Source organism: Haliotis cracherodii, unplaced genomic scaffold (genome assembly GCF_022045235.1).
Source record: "Haliotis cracherodii isolate W230 unplaced genomic scaffold, xgHalCrac1.p SCAF_15, whole genome shotgun sequence".
In the NCBI taxonomy this organism is placed as follows: domain Eukaryota; kingdom Metazoa; phylum Mollusca; class Gastropoda; order Lepetellida; family Haliotidae; genus Haliotis; species Haliotis cracherodii.
This window is the reverse complement of record NW_027266270.1, coordinates 10487766-10506703: the sequence shown is the minus strand read 5'-3', so window position 1 is coordinate 10506703 and position 18938 is coordinate 10487766. Positions and strand designations below refer to the sequence as shown.

At 38.0% G+C, this 18938-nt stretch overlaps 1 protein-coding gene across 1 annotated transcript in view; it reads right to left on the bottom strand.

The window, feature by feature from the left end:
- LOC139462271 (uncharacterized) overlaps window positions 1–18338 on the bottom strand; it is an 88671-nt gene extending 70333 nt beyond the window's left edge. The window contains exon 1 of the mRNA XM_071243864.1: window positions 17932–18338. Coding sequence (XP_071099965.1) covers window positions 17932–18031 — 100 coding nt within the window. The 5' untranslated portion in view covers window positions 18032–18338. The remainder of the gene's footprint in view (window positions 1–17931) is intronic.
- Between the last annotated feature and the right edge of the window lie 600 nt (window positions 18339–18938).

Sequence of the window (18938 nt, the reverse complement as noted above, 5' to 3'; positions counted from 1 at the left end):
CATAATATAACGCAAAAAATATCCACCGTTACCATGGTAATGAAATTATACAACAGACTTTCGTCAAATTATCTACATTATCTAAGTCATTATTTTCACGAGTTAGTTTCTTTTTCTCTTAAACCACATATATTATTAATCATAAAGACCAGTATTATGCAAGCCCCATATCTTCAGGAAAAGGTGAAGGTCACCTGGGAAGTTTTATTCAGGATGGTATTGTATTTCTTTACTGTGTTTATAAATGGATCAATTTTTCACACAGTGCAAGGGAATACTCCATGTTAATCAGCATCGACTGGCTTTATTTCCAGGGAACTGCGTCTTGTTTGGACATATCTGTATAGTTATACCTTTCGAACAGGAACCCTTCAAGTCAGAAGCGGTTATTGGGACAATTATAGTGACGTGTGGGTGGTGGGACAATTATAGTGACATGTGGGTGGGGTGGGGTGGGGTGGGGTGGGGTGGGGTGAGGTGAGGTGAGGTGAGGTGAGGTGAGGTGAGGTGAGGTGAGGTGAGGAGTGAGTGAGTGAGTCAGTGAGTGAGTCAGTGAGTGAGTCAGTGAGCGACAATGGGATTCAGACCCATGTGGAGAATCAAACCCTGGCCATCAGCATGACATTGTTTGTGTGTAAAATTAGGGAAATCATGGACTAAAATGCATCATGCAATTTGAGTTTACAAAGGAAATTGATTCTGAAATTCTATAACTAAATCGGCTGTGACTCCCAGAACCTAGACCCCAGTGGTTGGTATTTACTTTTCCTGGAGGAAACTTAGACACTGACAATCATTTATGAGTAAGAAATTAACTATTTTTATGGGCAACAAGTTCTTTTTCATCCATAAAATTTCATGCCTCATCATTGTGATAACTTCTAAATGCCTAGCAAAAACTTAACAGGGATTAAGAGGAGTATTGAATTTTCAAACAAAGCAAATCTAGAGAATACGTCTTAACACCGAACAGTTAACATGATGCAAAGATGGTGATGTTTATTTGACAACCCTGTCACATCTTGTGTAACAATTGAATAGCTCACACTCCCTCAGATTACACAGCAAATACTCGGCAACAGTATGAAACTACTGCCCTGAAATGGCTAAACAAGTAAAATAAATTCAATTTCCACATTCTCTCCTTTCCAACAGACCTTGATACAATTCTGCTGCCACAAATGTACTCTAAAGAATAAATTTAACAAGGGCAGGGTAACTGTAAATCTAGGTTAAGAAATATACATATAGATAATAAATAAAAATATTCTAAACAATAAAATTAAAACATTGAGTCTTATTTTGCTCAAGTAAATGAAAAAATGTTTGCTCATCATCATGTACATGCAACTTTAAAATCAAAATTTATTTATTTATTTATTTATTTATTTATTTATTTATTTATTTATTTATTTATTTATTTATTTATTTATTTATTTATTTATTTATTTATTTATTTATTGAAATAGTATTAAGGCAAGGTAAAAGGGGGTTTAACATCACATACTGAACCTAACGTACCTACCATATAGATTGACGAGGTTATAGGTGTGCATTCAAGATTATGGCACCAATACAGAGATGTGCGTGCATGCATGTGTCAGGCAGGCGTGCATATGTCCGCTTTTACTATTCCAGACTTGTTAGTTTTATCCTCCTAGCCCACTGGCATATGCCAAAAGTTAACATGGATGCCCCACTCAGACACACTGACTCCAAGCTGACCATTCCTTGTTTTAACTCCGTAACTCTTTCAACACCACAGGACAGTAAAGCAGCCAAGTAGTCATGATACAAATTTGTAGTTTGTAAGACTATTTAACATGTCATGAAAAGTTTTCTTTCAATGGATCTCCTTTAATGCCCAGTGCAAGGCAGCTTACCAGCAAATACAGATCTAGACGCTCTGTCCACTCTGACCAAGGAGGAAATCACCTCCCTACAAAACTCAAGGGATAGCCTTATACATCAGTACACAGTCTTAGAAAAATTCAGAAATCAACAAGCCCAGTGGTAGAATTTCAAGGTCACAGATCAAACAAATCCATTGCATTTCCACAGTGTTCAACATTTGTTCTGTTTTTATTTCCAATGTGTTCACTACAAAAATTGATGTTCTTTTTAGGTCCCAAATCCATCGCTCCAATCTCACATCATGTTTTATGGGTTTAAAATGGCATCATCAGGATATTAGGTCGATAATGATTACGATGTCATTTCTTCGCGACATTGGCAGGAACCTCAAATATATGCCCAAGTTGAGCTAACACAAGCGAGTCTGAGACTTTGCATAATCCTTCATCAAACCTTAAGCATGACATGAATGTTACTGTACTGTTTTTATTCACCAAACTTTGGCAACATCCACTTGACGAAATCAAATAAAAATCGTAAATAATCTCACGGAACTGATCAAAAAATTAAAATAATGCCATATTCCTTTCTAAACCAACAAACATTTGGCATGTATCATTATCTGGTATCAGACCTAATCCCTAATGATCTTCGCTGGATGCAAACCATCAACTACTTACGAGTTAGCAAATAAACTTGCAGGTCTGTTTTCTTTGAAAAGCTATTCGGGGAACAAGAGAGGATCAGCAAAAGTGTCATGTCATCGACCAGGTCACCCAATGTTGGTTCAGCAAACCAACCCTTCCCTTCAGCAAATGGGTCTGATGCAAGCGAATCAGTTTGAACAACAATGGACGTGTGCTTTCCTATCTGGCAAAATGGGACGCCAACAGGAAATCTGGGGACGGGGAGGAGCTTAACTCTGCTAATTAAACCTACTCTGTCTGGGATTATCATCAGGTGTTAACAACAGGTGGATTACATGGACATAAGACTTGAGCGTTTTTATCAAAGCCATTGGTTTCAACAAGAAAGGCGTAAATGGCCGATCGAGCCTCTGGAAGGTGTCTTCTGTTATTATTTTTTTCAGGGCTAGTGGCCAAGGGGCTTCGTAATAATCTCAGCCTCGAGCCAGGGCAGGTACTTCCTATCGTTTCATCTTGACTGGAAATATTGTTTGCTCATAAGGCGTTGGAGTTAGGTCATACATCATGGTCAATAGTACAAGGATGTAAAGGATTAACCATGAAGATTAAAGAGGAGCCTGAGGCCTGTGAATGTTGTTTTATGACACAGTCAGCACTACTTCAGCTATTGATTGACAGCAAAAAACAGCAAATAATTGAGTGAGCAGGTAAACCAGTGGTTGACAGCATGATTCTTGTTTGTTTGTTGTTTAACGCAGCACTCAGCAATATTACAGCCATAATGGCAGCTGCCTGTAAATAATCCAGTCTGGACCAGACAATCCAGTGACTGACATCATGAGCATCGATCCGCGCTATTGGGATACGATGACATGAATCAACCAAGTCAGCAAGCCTGACCACCCAATCCCGTTAGTTGCTTCTTACGACAAGCATGGTTGCCTTTTACCCCGGTTCTTCACAGGTCTCACAGCATGAGCAATGCTCCAAATAACATGAAGTAACCAGCCAACCTCATTAATTAATTAATAATTATTGCTAATGAGGTCAGACATTTGGTGTATACTGTCGTATAACACTAGACAAAGGGAGATTAGGTATGATATGGTGCAACAGTGTACTTAAGGAATTCTCAACCAACTATTCTCTTGACGTTGCATCTGTCTGAGTAGACTAACACTTAGTCTCTGAAATAATAATATTTAACATGTTTTGTTTTGTTAATTTCTTTTATATATATATATAATAGAAAGAAGCTCAGAGAAGCTCTTCAAGAAATCTCAACTTGCTTCAGTATTGTAGACTTGCTTGGGACATTACGTATATTTTTGTTTTGGGGTCTGCATGACAGACAACTGTTCAAGTTTACTCAGCAATTTTGAAGTTTGTCATTCAAAATCAAGGAGACTACTTGAATAATTGAAGGTCATATTGATTTAGGTTGTCAGACATGAGTTGGTACACAGTGAAATACAGGGGAGATTACAACCAATAAGCACCCCGAGACTGACTGTAGAGAGGCTACAATGTAACACCGTACTTGCAGAAATGGCAAGCAAATTGTGAAGAAAATGTATTTTTTTCAAATTCTGGACATTTTTAAAGTTCTTATTTTCTTAGTTTCATAAGTATTTTAACACTGTATTTTAACATTACCTTCTAAAGCAGTAATATTCTATTAAATAAAATATCAACGTCTCTTCCGTCCTATTGGGAAAGTGAAGATCCGGGGTAGAATAGGTCTTCAGCAACCCTAATGCTTGCCGTAAGAGGTGACTAACGGGATCGGGTGGTCAGGCTCGCTGACTTGGTTGATGAATGTCATCGATCTCAATTACGTTGATCGATGCTCATTTTGTCAATCACTGGACTGTCTGGTCCAGACTTGATTATTTACAGACCGCCGTTATATAGCTGAATATAGCTGAGTGCTGCATTAAGCCACAAACAAACAAATCTCTCCGAGTTATCAGTGAAATACATGTCACCTTGACCATGTTGACCTAGCAATCACATTGGTTATAACTTTATTAACCATGTAAGCGTGAATTTGGAAAATGTTTTATTTCCATTTGGGAATTTAATGACTGACATTTGCTGGAGACTTGGGGCTGAACATCGGCCTCTGAGATGGTCAAAGTAAACCCCTTTGCATTTCATGGTTTACAAGCCTTCTGACAAGACATCAAATATATAATCTCACGTCAACATTTAACATATGTATGCACTCTTTTTAGAGCTGGTCTAGATAAACCCCTTTGCACTTCATGGTTTACAAGCCTTCTGAAAAGACATCAAATACATAAACTTAACATTTAAAAAATGAATGCACTCCTTTCTGTCATCTTGTATATTGGATAGCAATGAGAAAAAAAGGTTAAAATATATCTGGATTTCCTGAATATTTTAGTGACTGAAATATATTTTAAATTGCTTCCAGCAAATATCCAGTCTGTCCTTTAAGATATGCCGAGATGATCATTAAAAATTTATGGCCCTCCCAGTCAAGGTGAATATGACATTAAGCCCTGTAGCCTAACCATGTGTAACTGCAGCTTCCTGAAATACCAATCATGTCATGAATTTCATGAACCTCTGGAACACATTAGGGTGTCATCCTTGGTGGGAACAAGTAAGTGAAGTTTCAGCTCCATTGGTTCTGTGTTTTATGAGATGTTGGGAGACACACAATCTTTTATCAAACACGGAACTACAGCTTACCACCAAGTTTCGGGTTTCTAAAGTTTTGGAGAAGATTTTTAAAGCTTTTTTGTGAAAATCAAAGATGGCACTATGTGCCATATTGAAATTGTGATTTTGATGCCTGGAACAAATTTGAGTGATTTAAGTAATATTCCAGCTTTGTCACGATGAGGTACACCATTAATAGGCTTCACACACCACATCCATGAGGGGAATCAAACCCGGACTTTTGGTGTGACAAGTGGACACTTTCACCACTAGGCTTCTCTACTGCCCCTGAAAAACTTGAACCCCTTATAGTAACAAACATCCACACAACATGTTCTGCTGGATTCATCAAGACATTTCAGAAAAGTAGTGAAACACATACAAGTTCACAGACAATGATGGACAACTTGTGATGACCTAAACTCACCTGGCCATATATTTATTAACTCCTTTCACAGAGAAGTGCTAAAAAAGATACCAAGTTTATACACAACGATGGACGATGACCTAAAACTTATGGTGACTTAAGTCCTGGCCTGGCCTGAGCTAACAATCTAAAGAACAAGAAACTACTCTGGTGTGGCAATATTACTAAAGGTCTTCAAATGGATAATTTCCAGGAAATCTATTTCAAAAGTGATTTCCAGCAGTGATTGTTTGTTTGTTTGTTGTTTAACGCCGCACACAGCAATATTCCAGCTATATAAGGGCGGTCTGTAAATAATCGAGTCTGGACCAGACAATCCAGTGATTGACATCATGAGCATCGATCAGCGCAATTGGGATCGATGACATGTATCAACCAAGTCAGCGAACTTGACCACCCGATCCCGTTAGTCGCCTTTTACGACAAGCATAGTCGTCTTTTACGGCAAGCATGGGTTGCCGAAGACCTATAATCTACCCCGGAATTTTCACGGGTCGATTTCCAGCAGTGAAACAGATTGGCAGTGACATAATAGAAGCCCCAATGAGTAATCGCTAATGCCACTTAATCAATCCCTGGAGCAGGGTAGGGCGGCACTTAAAGTTTGGAATCTCCTGAACATGTTGAAGAGTCCTGTGGAAATACTGTTCAAACCATAAGTAAATCAATCAGTCATGATGGTGGATCACAGATTACATGACTGCTCTAAGGATCAACATACACTTCAATAGCCTTCAGCTACTGGCACATGAAAGCCTTATAAGGGATAATCAGTATTTGTTGTAATAATGTTTTGACCTTAGACATGATCAAGGTTAGATGCTTTTATCACTTAACTCTGGGTCAGTAAGAGACAGACTTTTTCAGATGTTCTTTAGGGAAGTCACAAAGGGGTTCTGGTGTGCCCTTTGAAATTTTAGTGTGCCAACAAGAAATAGATTTTTGAAATTCTGTTCATTGGGGGTGTTGTTTCATATGTTTATCATTTTCTATGTGTTCGTTGAATTAACATGCATACAGTACAGTAAAATAATCAATGACTTCACATAACAAAAATCATCACAAGTTATATTTATGAAAACAGTATGATTTCTAAATATGCCCTTAAGGCATAGGGAACTTAATTATTTTTACGGTGTCCTTCTGATATTAACTGTGTCCTTATGATTTTTAATCAATTTTTATGATATTAACTGTGTCCTTATGATTTTTAATTTGTCCTTAATATTTTTTATTTGTCCTTATGATTTTTAATTTGTCCTTATAATCATGATAATATTAACTGTGTCTTTATGTTTTTTAATTTGTCCCTATGATATTAAATGTGTATTAAAGATTTTTAATTTGTCCTTATGATATTAACCGTGTCCTTATCCTACTATCCTCAAATTACCCTACTGTTTTGCATCATTATTTTTAACATTTTCCCTTTTTAAGTCAAGATTACTGTTAATTTTTTTTCAAAAGTACATTAATACAAACATAATGAATGTATGTAACTATTTGTGTCTTTCTTCATGCAAGTTAATACTTTTTTGATTACAAAAAGGGGCAAAAATGTAAAAACAGGCCAAACTGAATTTCTACACAGAGTTATGGGAATTGAATGATCGCGTGTGCAAGGGGCCACCCTAACTGCTTATGATTTTAAGTTTGCCACTGTAACTGTAACATTTCAAACACTGAGTGTCCCTACAATCAGCAGAGTGTGGAACTTCCACTGTATCAGAGTGCCAAAGTCGTAATGTTAGCATGGTTAAATTAAATTCCCACAACTAGAAGGAACACTTAGAAATCATATTTCATTCTTTAAAATCCCTTGTGCCAATGTTAAATAACAAAATCATAAAACGAACCAGTGTTTTCACATGTGGTAAGTAAACTGGACTAAAACTGGGGAAAATATTTACAAACTCGATGAAAAACAATTACTGATTATTGAAAACCGTAACTGTACAAAAGAATACAACAAAACATTGAATTAAATTTTTTTTACACAAAACCTGTGTTATCTACACCAATGAAATATGCGTGAATGCCTATAGGCAGAGAGATTGTATCGAATCTGGAGACTAGATTCTCCTACGTGAAACAGACATGAAACCTGTATCTGTTGTCACATTGACAGCTGGTGAGTGACAGGGTGACATGCCTTGCACAGATGTTTCACTCAATTTCGTGGTCAATATCGACTCGCTGCATCACCTGATGAAACAAGACTGACTGAATCATGTTATTTCACCCAATCTTGTGATTAATCCTACTTGATGAAATGGGCGGGTCTGTGAGTAACTTTGGCCAGGCTTAAGACAAGGGGGTACAACACATGTTCTGAAGTACAGTTCTCGTAAAGTAAAGCACATCTACTGAATTGACAATAAATTCTTGTCAATATACATTATCATGGGTGTATATCTACTCTGTTAAGATGACATTCTATTATATGCCATGTGTGGCATTTAGCTTGAAGACAAGGATGTCGATACCAAGCAAAAAAACACTTCCATGCTAAAACACTGACTCAATACTTCTTCAGACCATAAACCTGGCATGGCAATAAATAATCATCTCTGATCTCATCAGAACTGCTACAACACATTGTAATAGGGGTATTCCATGGAAGTTTGGATTGTTAACATTAGGCCAGGCCAACATAATTACTTGTTTTATCAATTTCTATCCCCAAATTACCTGTGGCTAATCATGTAATAGACGAATCGTAAAATTTCAGTGACTCCAACTTTATTAACTTATCGAAACAATAATGTTATGGACCCTGTAGATCAGCATTTAAATTGTTTCAAACTTCCAAATATGTCAAATTAACAAGAAATTACTATGTATCAAATTACCATGTTTGCCGTATTAAGCACATTGATTCAAAAACTGCACATTAACCAACTTCTGGATCTAATTCTACAAGTCATGTTTACAAGCATCCACACTAAACCTGAACATTTTGATGACAGTTTATATCATCTAGTGAGTAAAACACATATATTCAGAAAATACAGCTGTGTAGAAAGTGTTCATATTAACCATGCAGAGATGGAGATCTGACTTTTTCATCCCAAGTGGTCGACACCTTAATTGACCCATCCCCCACCCCTCACACACACACACACACACACACACACACACACACACACACACACACACACACACACACATTACAGCAAATAAGGAATATATTTCATTGTTGCCTTACATTTCTCATACGTCTATCAAACCATTCCTTCTTTAATTCGACCCATGAAGATCCGAGGTAGAAATTTGTCTCCAGCAACCCATGCTTGCCACAAAAGGCGACTATGCTTGTCGTAAGAGACGACTAACGGGATAAGGTGGTCAGGCTGTCAGGCTAGCTGACTTGGTTCATGCATGTTATTGTATCCCAGATGCTTGGATCAATGCTCATGATGTCAATCACTGGATTGTCTGGTCCAGACTCGATAATTTACAGACCGATGTCAAACAGCTGGAATAGTGCTGAGTGCAGCGTTAAACAACAAACAAACAAACAAATATTACAGCAAATAAGGAATTTTTTTATTGTGGCATTTCATTTCTCATACGTCTATCAATTAATTCCTTTATTAATTCATCTATAACGATCAAGAAGTTGCTGTAATGTTGACATTGACAAAATCAATATCATCTTAATTTGTTTAACATCAGCAGTGATCAGATATGACATGTTATTGCTTATAATCAGAACAAATAGTACAACACACAATGAAGTAAATAGTCATCCTGGTATGCAATATATTATTAATAATAACCAGGATTTATTGGTAGTAATGAAACATTGTCATACATTGTTTAACTCATCCCAACATGGCTGATAGTAACATCAGAACAGTGACAAAGTAGTATTAATGAATAAATTGTTCATTTATTTTTATAAGGTTATGATTTGTAGAACTAATTTGCCTTCATATTAAGTTCCCAGTGTACATGATGAAACTATTGAAAGAGAAGGACAATAACTAGTAATATTTCTGTTGATAACAAAAATATTTTGTTTGGGTTTCCAACAAAGGACGTCCCAACTGGATCTCCAAGGATCACACTGTTGCTTGTTGTTACAGGATCATGTTCATTGCATTCAGTAATGTTCAAATAGAAAATAGAGCCAACTAATGACATCTGATCCTAGTCATAAAATACTAGGTAATGCATGAATGTTCCAGGGATTAGGTTACAGGTTCATTGAAATGCGTGCCTGTGAGATATAGAGGAAGAATAAAGGAAGACTTCTGTTATCTAACCCTAATCCATCAAAAATGCCAAATGAAATACTTGTCTTTTTAATAAACCCACACAACACCTGAGGACAGGAGGGTAGACATAAAAATCAAAATCACTTTTTTAAATAAAATAAATTAGTGATTTAATCTATTACTGAATTGTGCTTATTACTAATATTAGTGTTTTGGCTGTAAGGGTTAAGTTTTCTGGTGGAAATGCAATCTGTTCCCTAGTCTTTGCTTGAGCAGGCAAATGCCTTTTATTTTTTATTAGTTGTTATTAATGTGAGTGAGTGAGTGAGTGAGTGAGTGTGAGTGAGTGAGTGAGTGAGTGAGTGAGTGAGAGTGAGTGAGTGAGAGAGAGTGAGTGAGTATGTGAGTGAGTGAGAGTGAGTGAGTGAGTGAGTGAGTGAGAGTGAGTGAGTGAGTGAGTGAGTGAGTGAGTGAGTGAGTGAGTGAGTGAGTGAGTGAGTGAGTGTGAGTGAGTGAGTGAGTGAGTGTGAGTGAGTGAGTGAGTGAGTGAGTGAGTGAGTGAGTTGGGATTAACATTGCCTTGAACAGTATTTCAGTTACAACTATACGGTATAGCAGCTTCATGTGGGAGTGAGTGAGTGAGTTGGGATTAACGCCGCTTTTAACAGTATTCCAGTTACATCACGGCGTGTCAGCTTAATGTAGGAGGAAAGCCCGAAGTGATGCAGGTCTCAGATGTTTACCACTTCGGTGAAACCCAAGAGCATGGGTATGGTGCTGACAAACCTAGAAACATAATAGGGCGAACCAGGATTAGAACCCACAATCATAGGTTTCTGGAGTGCCCAAGGGATGCAACTCTGCACAGCGAATCGCAGCAACTTAGACAACTGGGCCACCCATGCCCCCTGCTTCCTCTGGGAGGTAAGCATGAAGTGATGCAGGTGTCAGACATTTACCACTTTGGTGAAACCTACATGCACAGGTGTAGTGCTGACAAACCTAGAAACAAAGTCTAGTGAACCTGGGATTCAAACCCATGATCATGGGTTCCTGGCACATCTAAGGGACACAACCCACAACTTCATGTATGCTGATGAAGACAAACAAATGTAGTTTTTCTACGATTCGTGAATTTATTGAGAACATTCCAGAATTTCTCTACTTATTCCATGGTTAAGCATTAAGTTCTGTTCCAAGAAACCCAGATGTGCTAGATAATCTTGAAAATGATTATTGTTGGGAAACATCAACCCATATAGAAGAACACAACCATATATGTATCATTTGTTTTGCGAGGATTTATAACAGTTGAATTTGGGCTAGGACGAGTCCAAATTTAGTACCCGGGTACCCAACCCACTATTACCCGACCCTACCCGGGTACCCACTGTAGGTCTCAAGAGTGGGGAACACAATGTCTAATTGGGAATAGTTTAACTGTAGCCCTGGCAAAAACTGTTTAGATACATGTATGAAACCAGAGACAAGAATAGATATATGGTCTCTTATGAAAAGATCAAATCATGCGTTCACTGAAGTTGACTGAAGCTCTTTACTCAAACATATACAAGTCAAAAGGAATGTGTGCATTGTCATTAAGAAATGGGAACATGAGTGACTTGTAGTGTCATGTTAAACCTCTGAGCTCTAGTGAGTTTTTGTCATTAAACAATATATCTCGTGACTAACCACTGAGGTCCGGGTAGTACTGTGGGTACCCAGGTCGTATTCAGACCCGAGTACCAGAGTTACCCGTCCCAGTTGATTTATATCAAAGTTTTATTGATTTGATTTGAGCATATATTAAATTCAATGAATCGGGATCGGTAAACAAGCGAAAAGGCTTATGTTAAAACCTCTCCGGTACAAGTGATATTCATGAAGGCATTATACGAACCAATACATGATGATAAACTAAATATGTTAACAAGAGCAAGTGATCATGGACAACAGATTGGTGTAATGAGTAGAAACATTAATATATAAGCGGGAATTACGTCTCAAGTTAGTTTAAACCTTTTGGTATGAAGTATGTATGAATGTACTGACTTTAAGATTGTCTAGACAGGTAGTTTTTTTGTGTAAAATTAGCATTACCATTCAAAATAGAGTTAAGATCAGCTCCCTCAGAGTAGAAGAGTGAGTGAGTTATAATTTAACATCACATCGGCATTATTTCAGTCATATCGTGGCGAGAAAAAGTACTATATTCAAAATACATATATTTAGTCCATAAAAACCTGTCGTCAAAAGGACAGTAAAATGACTAGATTTATCACAGATTTTATTTAAAACTAGCAGGTAATCATTGAAATATAACTCCATACGTAACAATACAAGATATCAGAGTAATGAAATGATATACATCATTATAAACATGATAAAAGGGGCAGGAAAAGAAATAGTGGGATTTGTTGGAAACGTGTCTTTCATACGGTTGTAGCGATCTAAAAGCCCATTGATGTGAAAGTTTTATGTATGTATCGATTTTACAGCACTGAATGTAATGCTCAAAAACACCAAAGGATTTAAAGAAAAAAGGACTTTAAAAAATATCAGTTTCCTTCCAAAAAAAGCTTTATTCCTAAGTTGCCTGCCGCAGGGACTTGACTGAACATCCCAGATTATTTCCGGCACTATAATCACATCAATGTCGCCCTGACACGGATAAGTCAAGGCAACCTGTTTAACATACAGAAAAAGTCTACACAAAACACAATGTCATAATAGCTGTGGTTCTGTAGTTTACTGCCAACCCAGAATTGTCATAACTGGAAAATGTCAGTTTGTCCACACATGTACACTGTTTACCGTATTTTCTTGAGTATAGTGCGCACCAATGTATAATGCGCACCCCCCTCTAGCGGATTCAATATTTTGGAGAGAAAAAGAAAATTCGAATACCAAGCGCAGAAATTTTTTTACACCGTACCCCTTTAGCGAAGTCCGGCAAACGAACGGGTTATGAGAAACTTGGTCAGTACAAATTCGAAATTTGAGATAAAATATCACCAGACATGTTGATTTACTGTTTAAATTGTATTTTTTGTTCTGCTAGGCATTGTATAGAACTAGCCTGAGGCATTTCTGATGCCCTTGTTTGAATATTGCCACTATTGTGTACCCTTGTGAAAACCACATAATCCTTCAGCTTCTGTAAATCATGCATGAAGCTTTTAAGAGTGAAAACAAACACATCTAGTGATGGATAATATGTCCTGGTCATATAGGTGTCAGATAACCGACTGTTTAGTTCATTTATGAGACCTCATTGAACATGGGACATCATGGACAAATATTTTAAGATTGAGTGAAATTGAGTTTTTTATATACCAGGGGTTTAATCTGGGATTTTAAACTGAGTGCCCATGGCAGGCAAATTGGTAAAAAAATCATTACATTGTATATGTATATTATTATGTTACCATTGGATTTTTTTAAATTTCAATTTGGGAAGTTTTAAGTACATTTGCTGCAGACTTGGGGCAACATTTGATGACGGCCTCTGAGCAGGTCTTGATGAATCCCTGATATACTAGAAAGGAGTTCAGTGAATCTCTCCACTCAAACTGAACAAATCTAGACTTTACAAAGTATTGTCAAATTGCTTGGGAATTTTAGAAAGTATTGCCAAAGCTGACCAGTCATTGTTTTATCCCCCTAATTCAGAGTGCCAGTTACTGAAAAAACAAGTACCATCATTAAATGGCTTTTGGTTCAACGCAGCAACAATATTTCCTGATTTCCACGTAAATAATCAGGGCAAGGGAAATGAGTGAATGAGTATGGTTTTATGCCACTTTTAGCAATATTCCAGCAATATTGCGGATAGGGACAACGGAAAATGGGCTTCACACATTGTACCCATGTGGGGAATCAAACACAAGTCTTCGGCGTGACGAGCCACGCCTTAATCACTAGGCTATCCGACCTCCCCTTGGTGTGTGTGACAAAGGCAGGGACTGAACCACCAAAGAGGCTGTCATAGTAATTCGTAAAAGTAGTTAAATTTGTTCTTCAAACAACCTAAAGTTCATGTCATCTATGAAAGATTATGTTCATTCTAAAAAAATAAAATTCCAAATTAAATTAAAAAATAATGGGTAATAATTTGTAATGAAAACACAGTACCAAACAATACGCCTTGCATTTCATATAACAACATACACACAAGATCAGACATATCTGCATTATTGTCTTGAAAAGTTTGTTTGTTTGTTTGTTGTTTAAAGCCGCACTCAGCAATATTCCAGCAATATGACAATGGTCTGTATATAATCATGTCTGGATCAGACAATCAAGTGATTGACATCATGAGCATCGATCCATGCAATTGGGATCGATGACATGCATCAACCAATTCAGTGAGCCTGACCACCCGATCCCGTTAGTCGCCTTTTGCGACAGGCATAGTCTCCTTTTACGGCAAGCATGGGTTGCTGAAGGCCTATTCTACCCCGGATCTTCACTGGTTGACAACCTCAGCTTGATAACTGACATTCCTGGGAGCAGCATGGCTCTTTTATGACTGTACTGTGTCGTCAAGACAAGGCTATTTAACGTGAGGCACTAATTGGACGTAACTTATGTGAGGGCTTCTGTTCAGAGCAATAGATAAGCTTTTCGTTATGGGATATTTTACCTAAGGGGGTTAATTTTGATCGGTATCAATTTTTAGAGGTATTCAATTTTTATTTACCTACCTGTGTCTTGACATTGGGGTATTTTAACTTGGAAACCTGTTTCGTAACAATCCCTGTAAATCATTTAAAACTATGTGACTGGTTTACTCTCTCCTGGAAGCTATTTTTGTTTGCGAAACCTCAGTATTGTAAGGAAAGCGCTTTTTTTAAAACACCAATCAGTGACTGTTAAAGAAACAGCATGAACATTGACTAGGCCCTATGTGCTCTTCGGTCTGTGTGTTTGTGGCACAAGCTTTTCTGATTGTAACTGTTGGTAAGTGAATTGCACCGTATATAACAGTTGTAATATACGCAATCATTTCATCTAATGGTTGTAATATACGCATTAATTTTATTTTAATAGCATATTTATAGTTTTTGTTGCACATTTGATATGCTGGAATTTGATTTGTTTGCATATATCTGTTTATATATGCACATTTTATGCATAATGCAGCTTATCTCGAGCTCTGTCTGTTTCATGTAAATAGCAAAAACATTTCAATATTGAACCACTATGTCAATTCACATAAAAAAATAAACATGATAAATTTGAGAAATAATGTTTTGTAAGAAGAGTGTTTATTTATCATAAAACATAGTTAGCAGAAGCTATGTGTTTATATATATATATATATATATATATATATATATATATATATATATATTTTTTTTTTTTGCACAGCAATACATCATTAATTTATGTGACACTAGCAGCAGACCGGCCAATGTTTCAACTTTGATAAATTAATTGGACAAGGGTGCAACTTGGTTTTGGTTGGTACAACTGGGTTTTCATGTCAACATGCACCTGGTGCAGGTTAAATCGATGAACTTAAATCGAGCTCTGGGTATGACTGGTTTAATAGTAGATTATTACAATCATTCACCCACCTGAATCAGGGAGCAGTTTCATGGCATCTACAAATGCTAGCTTGAACATGTTGAACTTGTCGCATGGCACCCTTTTCAGTAGACTCAGCGTTAATATTTGGACTATTGTGAGCTGAGATTAAATGGATAGAAAGGGATTTAATGGACTCGAGTCTTGTGGTTAAATTCATTACTGTTCTAAATTCATTTTCAAAATCAATACTGGTCCTAAAAGGGCCTACTGGAAGTTAACACAGATATTAGTAGGTCCGGTGATACTGGAAAATGCCGATGCAACCCCCCATCCGATCCCCCCTCTCCCCCCAACACACACACACACACCCCACTTCAAGTAAATGTTTGTCCCTTATCATGAATTAGTTCAAGTATGTCATTGTCAAGTTCACAATTACTGGAGCAGGTTTACAGAGCTACCACTTCCTTTAAGTAAATACCCCTGCCATTCACCTGTAATCACCTGCACAATGTACATGAAACAAGCATCTATACAAGCCACACAGCATGTGTAATGCGTGTGTGTGACTGCATAATTCATACCAATACACATCAGAAGCAACAACAACACACAGCAAGGGAAAGGACTTCATTAAATCCTTCCCGCCACAGTTTGAAAGCTTTGGGTTGTCAATAGACTATGCCTGAGCGACACCCTGCTATTGACATTGTTCCATTGTGCTGTTACTGTTGTAGTCTGGATTTATTACATATTGCTGCAATGTACATGGTCTATATTTAAATGTGGAGGTCTCTCACACGCTTTTTCATGAGGAGCAGTGCGAGTTGATCTACTTCGTGTAACATAAAATATGAATAAAGATATTTCATAACTATTTCAAATACAAATCGAAAGCAGTGGACAGAAACCAACAGGGCAATATAAAAGTTATACCCACACAGATGTGCATTGTTGTCCCATGAAATACTTGGCATAATTGATATAACATAGGTGTGTGTGTGTGTGACTAAATTAGAAGTTAAAATGAGAGAGATGTGAGGTGTGTGAAAATATGAATAAAAATATTTAATATATATTTCAAATACAAATCTGAAGCAGTGAACAGAAACCAACAGTGCAATATAAATGTTATACCTACACAGATGTGCATTAATTGTTGAAGTTAATATGAGAGAGATGAGGTGTGTTGGAGAGTTGGGGTGTGTGAGGTGGGAGGAAAGAATGGTGTTGGGTGTGTGGGAATGGGGGGGGGGTTGGAGGGAGGTGTGGGAGTGGCGTGAAGTGTGTGGGGGGGGAGTAATGGGTGTGTGTGTGGGGGGGGGTGGGGGGCAGTGAGTGATGTGTGTGGGGGGGGGGTGGGGGTGTGGGGTGTTCTGTAGAGAGTGAGATGTGTGTTTGGGTGGGGGTAGAGACTGGGGCGGGGGTAGAGACTGGGGCGGAGGTAGAGAGTGAGATGTGTGTTTGGGTGGGGTAGAGACTGGGGCGGGGGTAGAGAGTGAGATGTGTGTTTGGGTGGGGTAGAGACTGGGGCGGGGGTAGAGACTGGGGCGGGGGGTAGAGAGTGAGGTGGGGTGGAGTGAGGTGTGGGCTTGGAGAGAGGTGTGCGAGGTGTGTGAGTGGGGTGTGGGGTAGAGAGTGAGATGTGTGTTTGGGTGGGGGTAGAGACTGGGGCGGGGGTAGAGACTGGGGCGGGGGTAGAGAGTGAGGTGGGGTGGAGTGAGGTGTGGGCTTGGAGAGAGGTGTGCGAGGTGTGTGGAGTGGAGAGAGACTCTTGGCAGTTGAGGGGGTCCATTAATACATCATAGGCGGGTGTTATTACAGTTCCTCTTGGTTACAGTATGTGAAACCAATAATTCCACTACTTGATATACTTATATAAAACAAAGGACACACATCCCAAATTACTCATACAACATATCACAATGATTGTGAGAAAATTAATTCCATTAAAAATATTCCTTTATCAAATCTATTTAAAACACCCCCCTTTAATAATATCTCAATTGAATGTGTTATACCACTTCATATCTTCATTTTGTTATTTTTCAGTCAGCACGGCCAAACAGATCGCTTGGGACATAAATCGACCGCCCGAAGTGCGCTCAGTCTGGCTTATCAAGATCAATGGACACTAATCCGTCGCCTGCGCTTCCAATCTCAATTTCAAAAGGACACTGCTTGATATACTTTTGTTTTTCCTTATAATCTGAAAGGGCAGAAAATGACAACAACAGGAGCTACCCACAGGTAGAAAATATCGATCTCATAGCATCAGAAATGTTACTGGATTATGAATTATATATGGAAACCTTTACAATAACGTGATACCTTTTCTTCGTTCGACTTCAATTAATACACGTAATTCCCAATGATATTGTGTATGTTCAGAGAAAAAATATGACAATGTCATTTGGGTGACATGAATACCGACAATGAAATCAAGTTCCGTGACAAGTATATTACATGGAGAAGAAAGTAGAAGAACGTGTACTACATGTGACGTTTGGCTGCTCAAAATGAACATTATAACACGAGTGTCGACTTAACTCACCCGTAATTTCTCCCACAGCAGGTCTCGTCTCAAACTGTGCATTTCCTTGGATGATCAAAATTGATAGTAAGAATCCAAGAATAAAACGAAATATTTCCATTTTCGCAACTCAAAGGTTGTCATCACACGTGTAATAATATCCGACTCAATATCTCATCTTCCGAGTTGCTTTGTGACTATCAACATCCCTGCCGTCAAAATGACATGCGGCATGCGGTGCTCAAAGCTTCAGTCATCTATAAAGACACTCCCTCATACCGTATCCAGGCATTGTCCGGAGTGAAAAATGCGAAATCCGTTAAAGAGAAGTTAATGTGGCTTCCAGTTGTAACACAGGTATTAAACACGACCCACGAAGGGTTTTCAAAAGAAGAACGTTGAATCGCCACATCGCGCCGGCAGTTTTGTTTACATGTGTCAGCCGCGAGCAGCGCTCTGTGATTCTGAAAGGTTTCCCTCGCGACTAGCTTTTATGAAGTCGCGGCGCGCACCTGTCATATATCATTACCATGTTTCGAGTGTGGAGGTCACATCACCAGCTCATACCAATAATATTTCATAAACTATCAATCTGTAGAAATATGAATGATTCCTTTTAAATAAATACGGAATTAATTATTTCCATTGCAAATATTTAGCGGGTGCGTGACACGAAAGAAAATATCTAAAAAATGTATAGATTTTTCGGTTTGTTTTGTTGATTTTTTAAACATTGGAATGTATGCTTTCTGGCACATTTTGTGTACAAGTTTAAGCCAAGGGAAGGATTAAGGCGCTTAAACGGGACCTGACCCGCGAAAAGAATAAACCACACGTTCGTGAAAACTGTGGAGTATTTATACAGGACACGATGTCTTCACCATAAGACAAGCAAACATGTCAGAAAACGCAAAAAATAACTGTACCTGCTCAAATAGTTCCATTTAAACCTAGTATCAGAAGTGTTTACACGTAGCCCCGACAAAAACATTGAACACTTTTTAATTACACGGAGGTAAAAAGTCCGT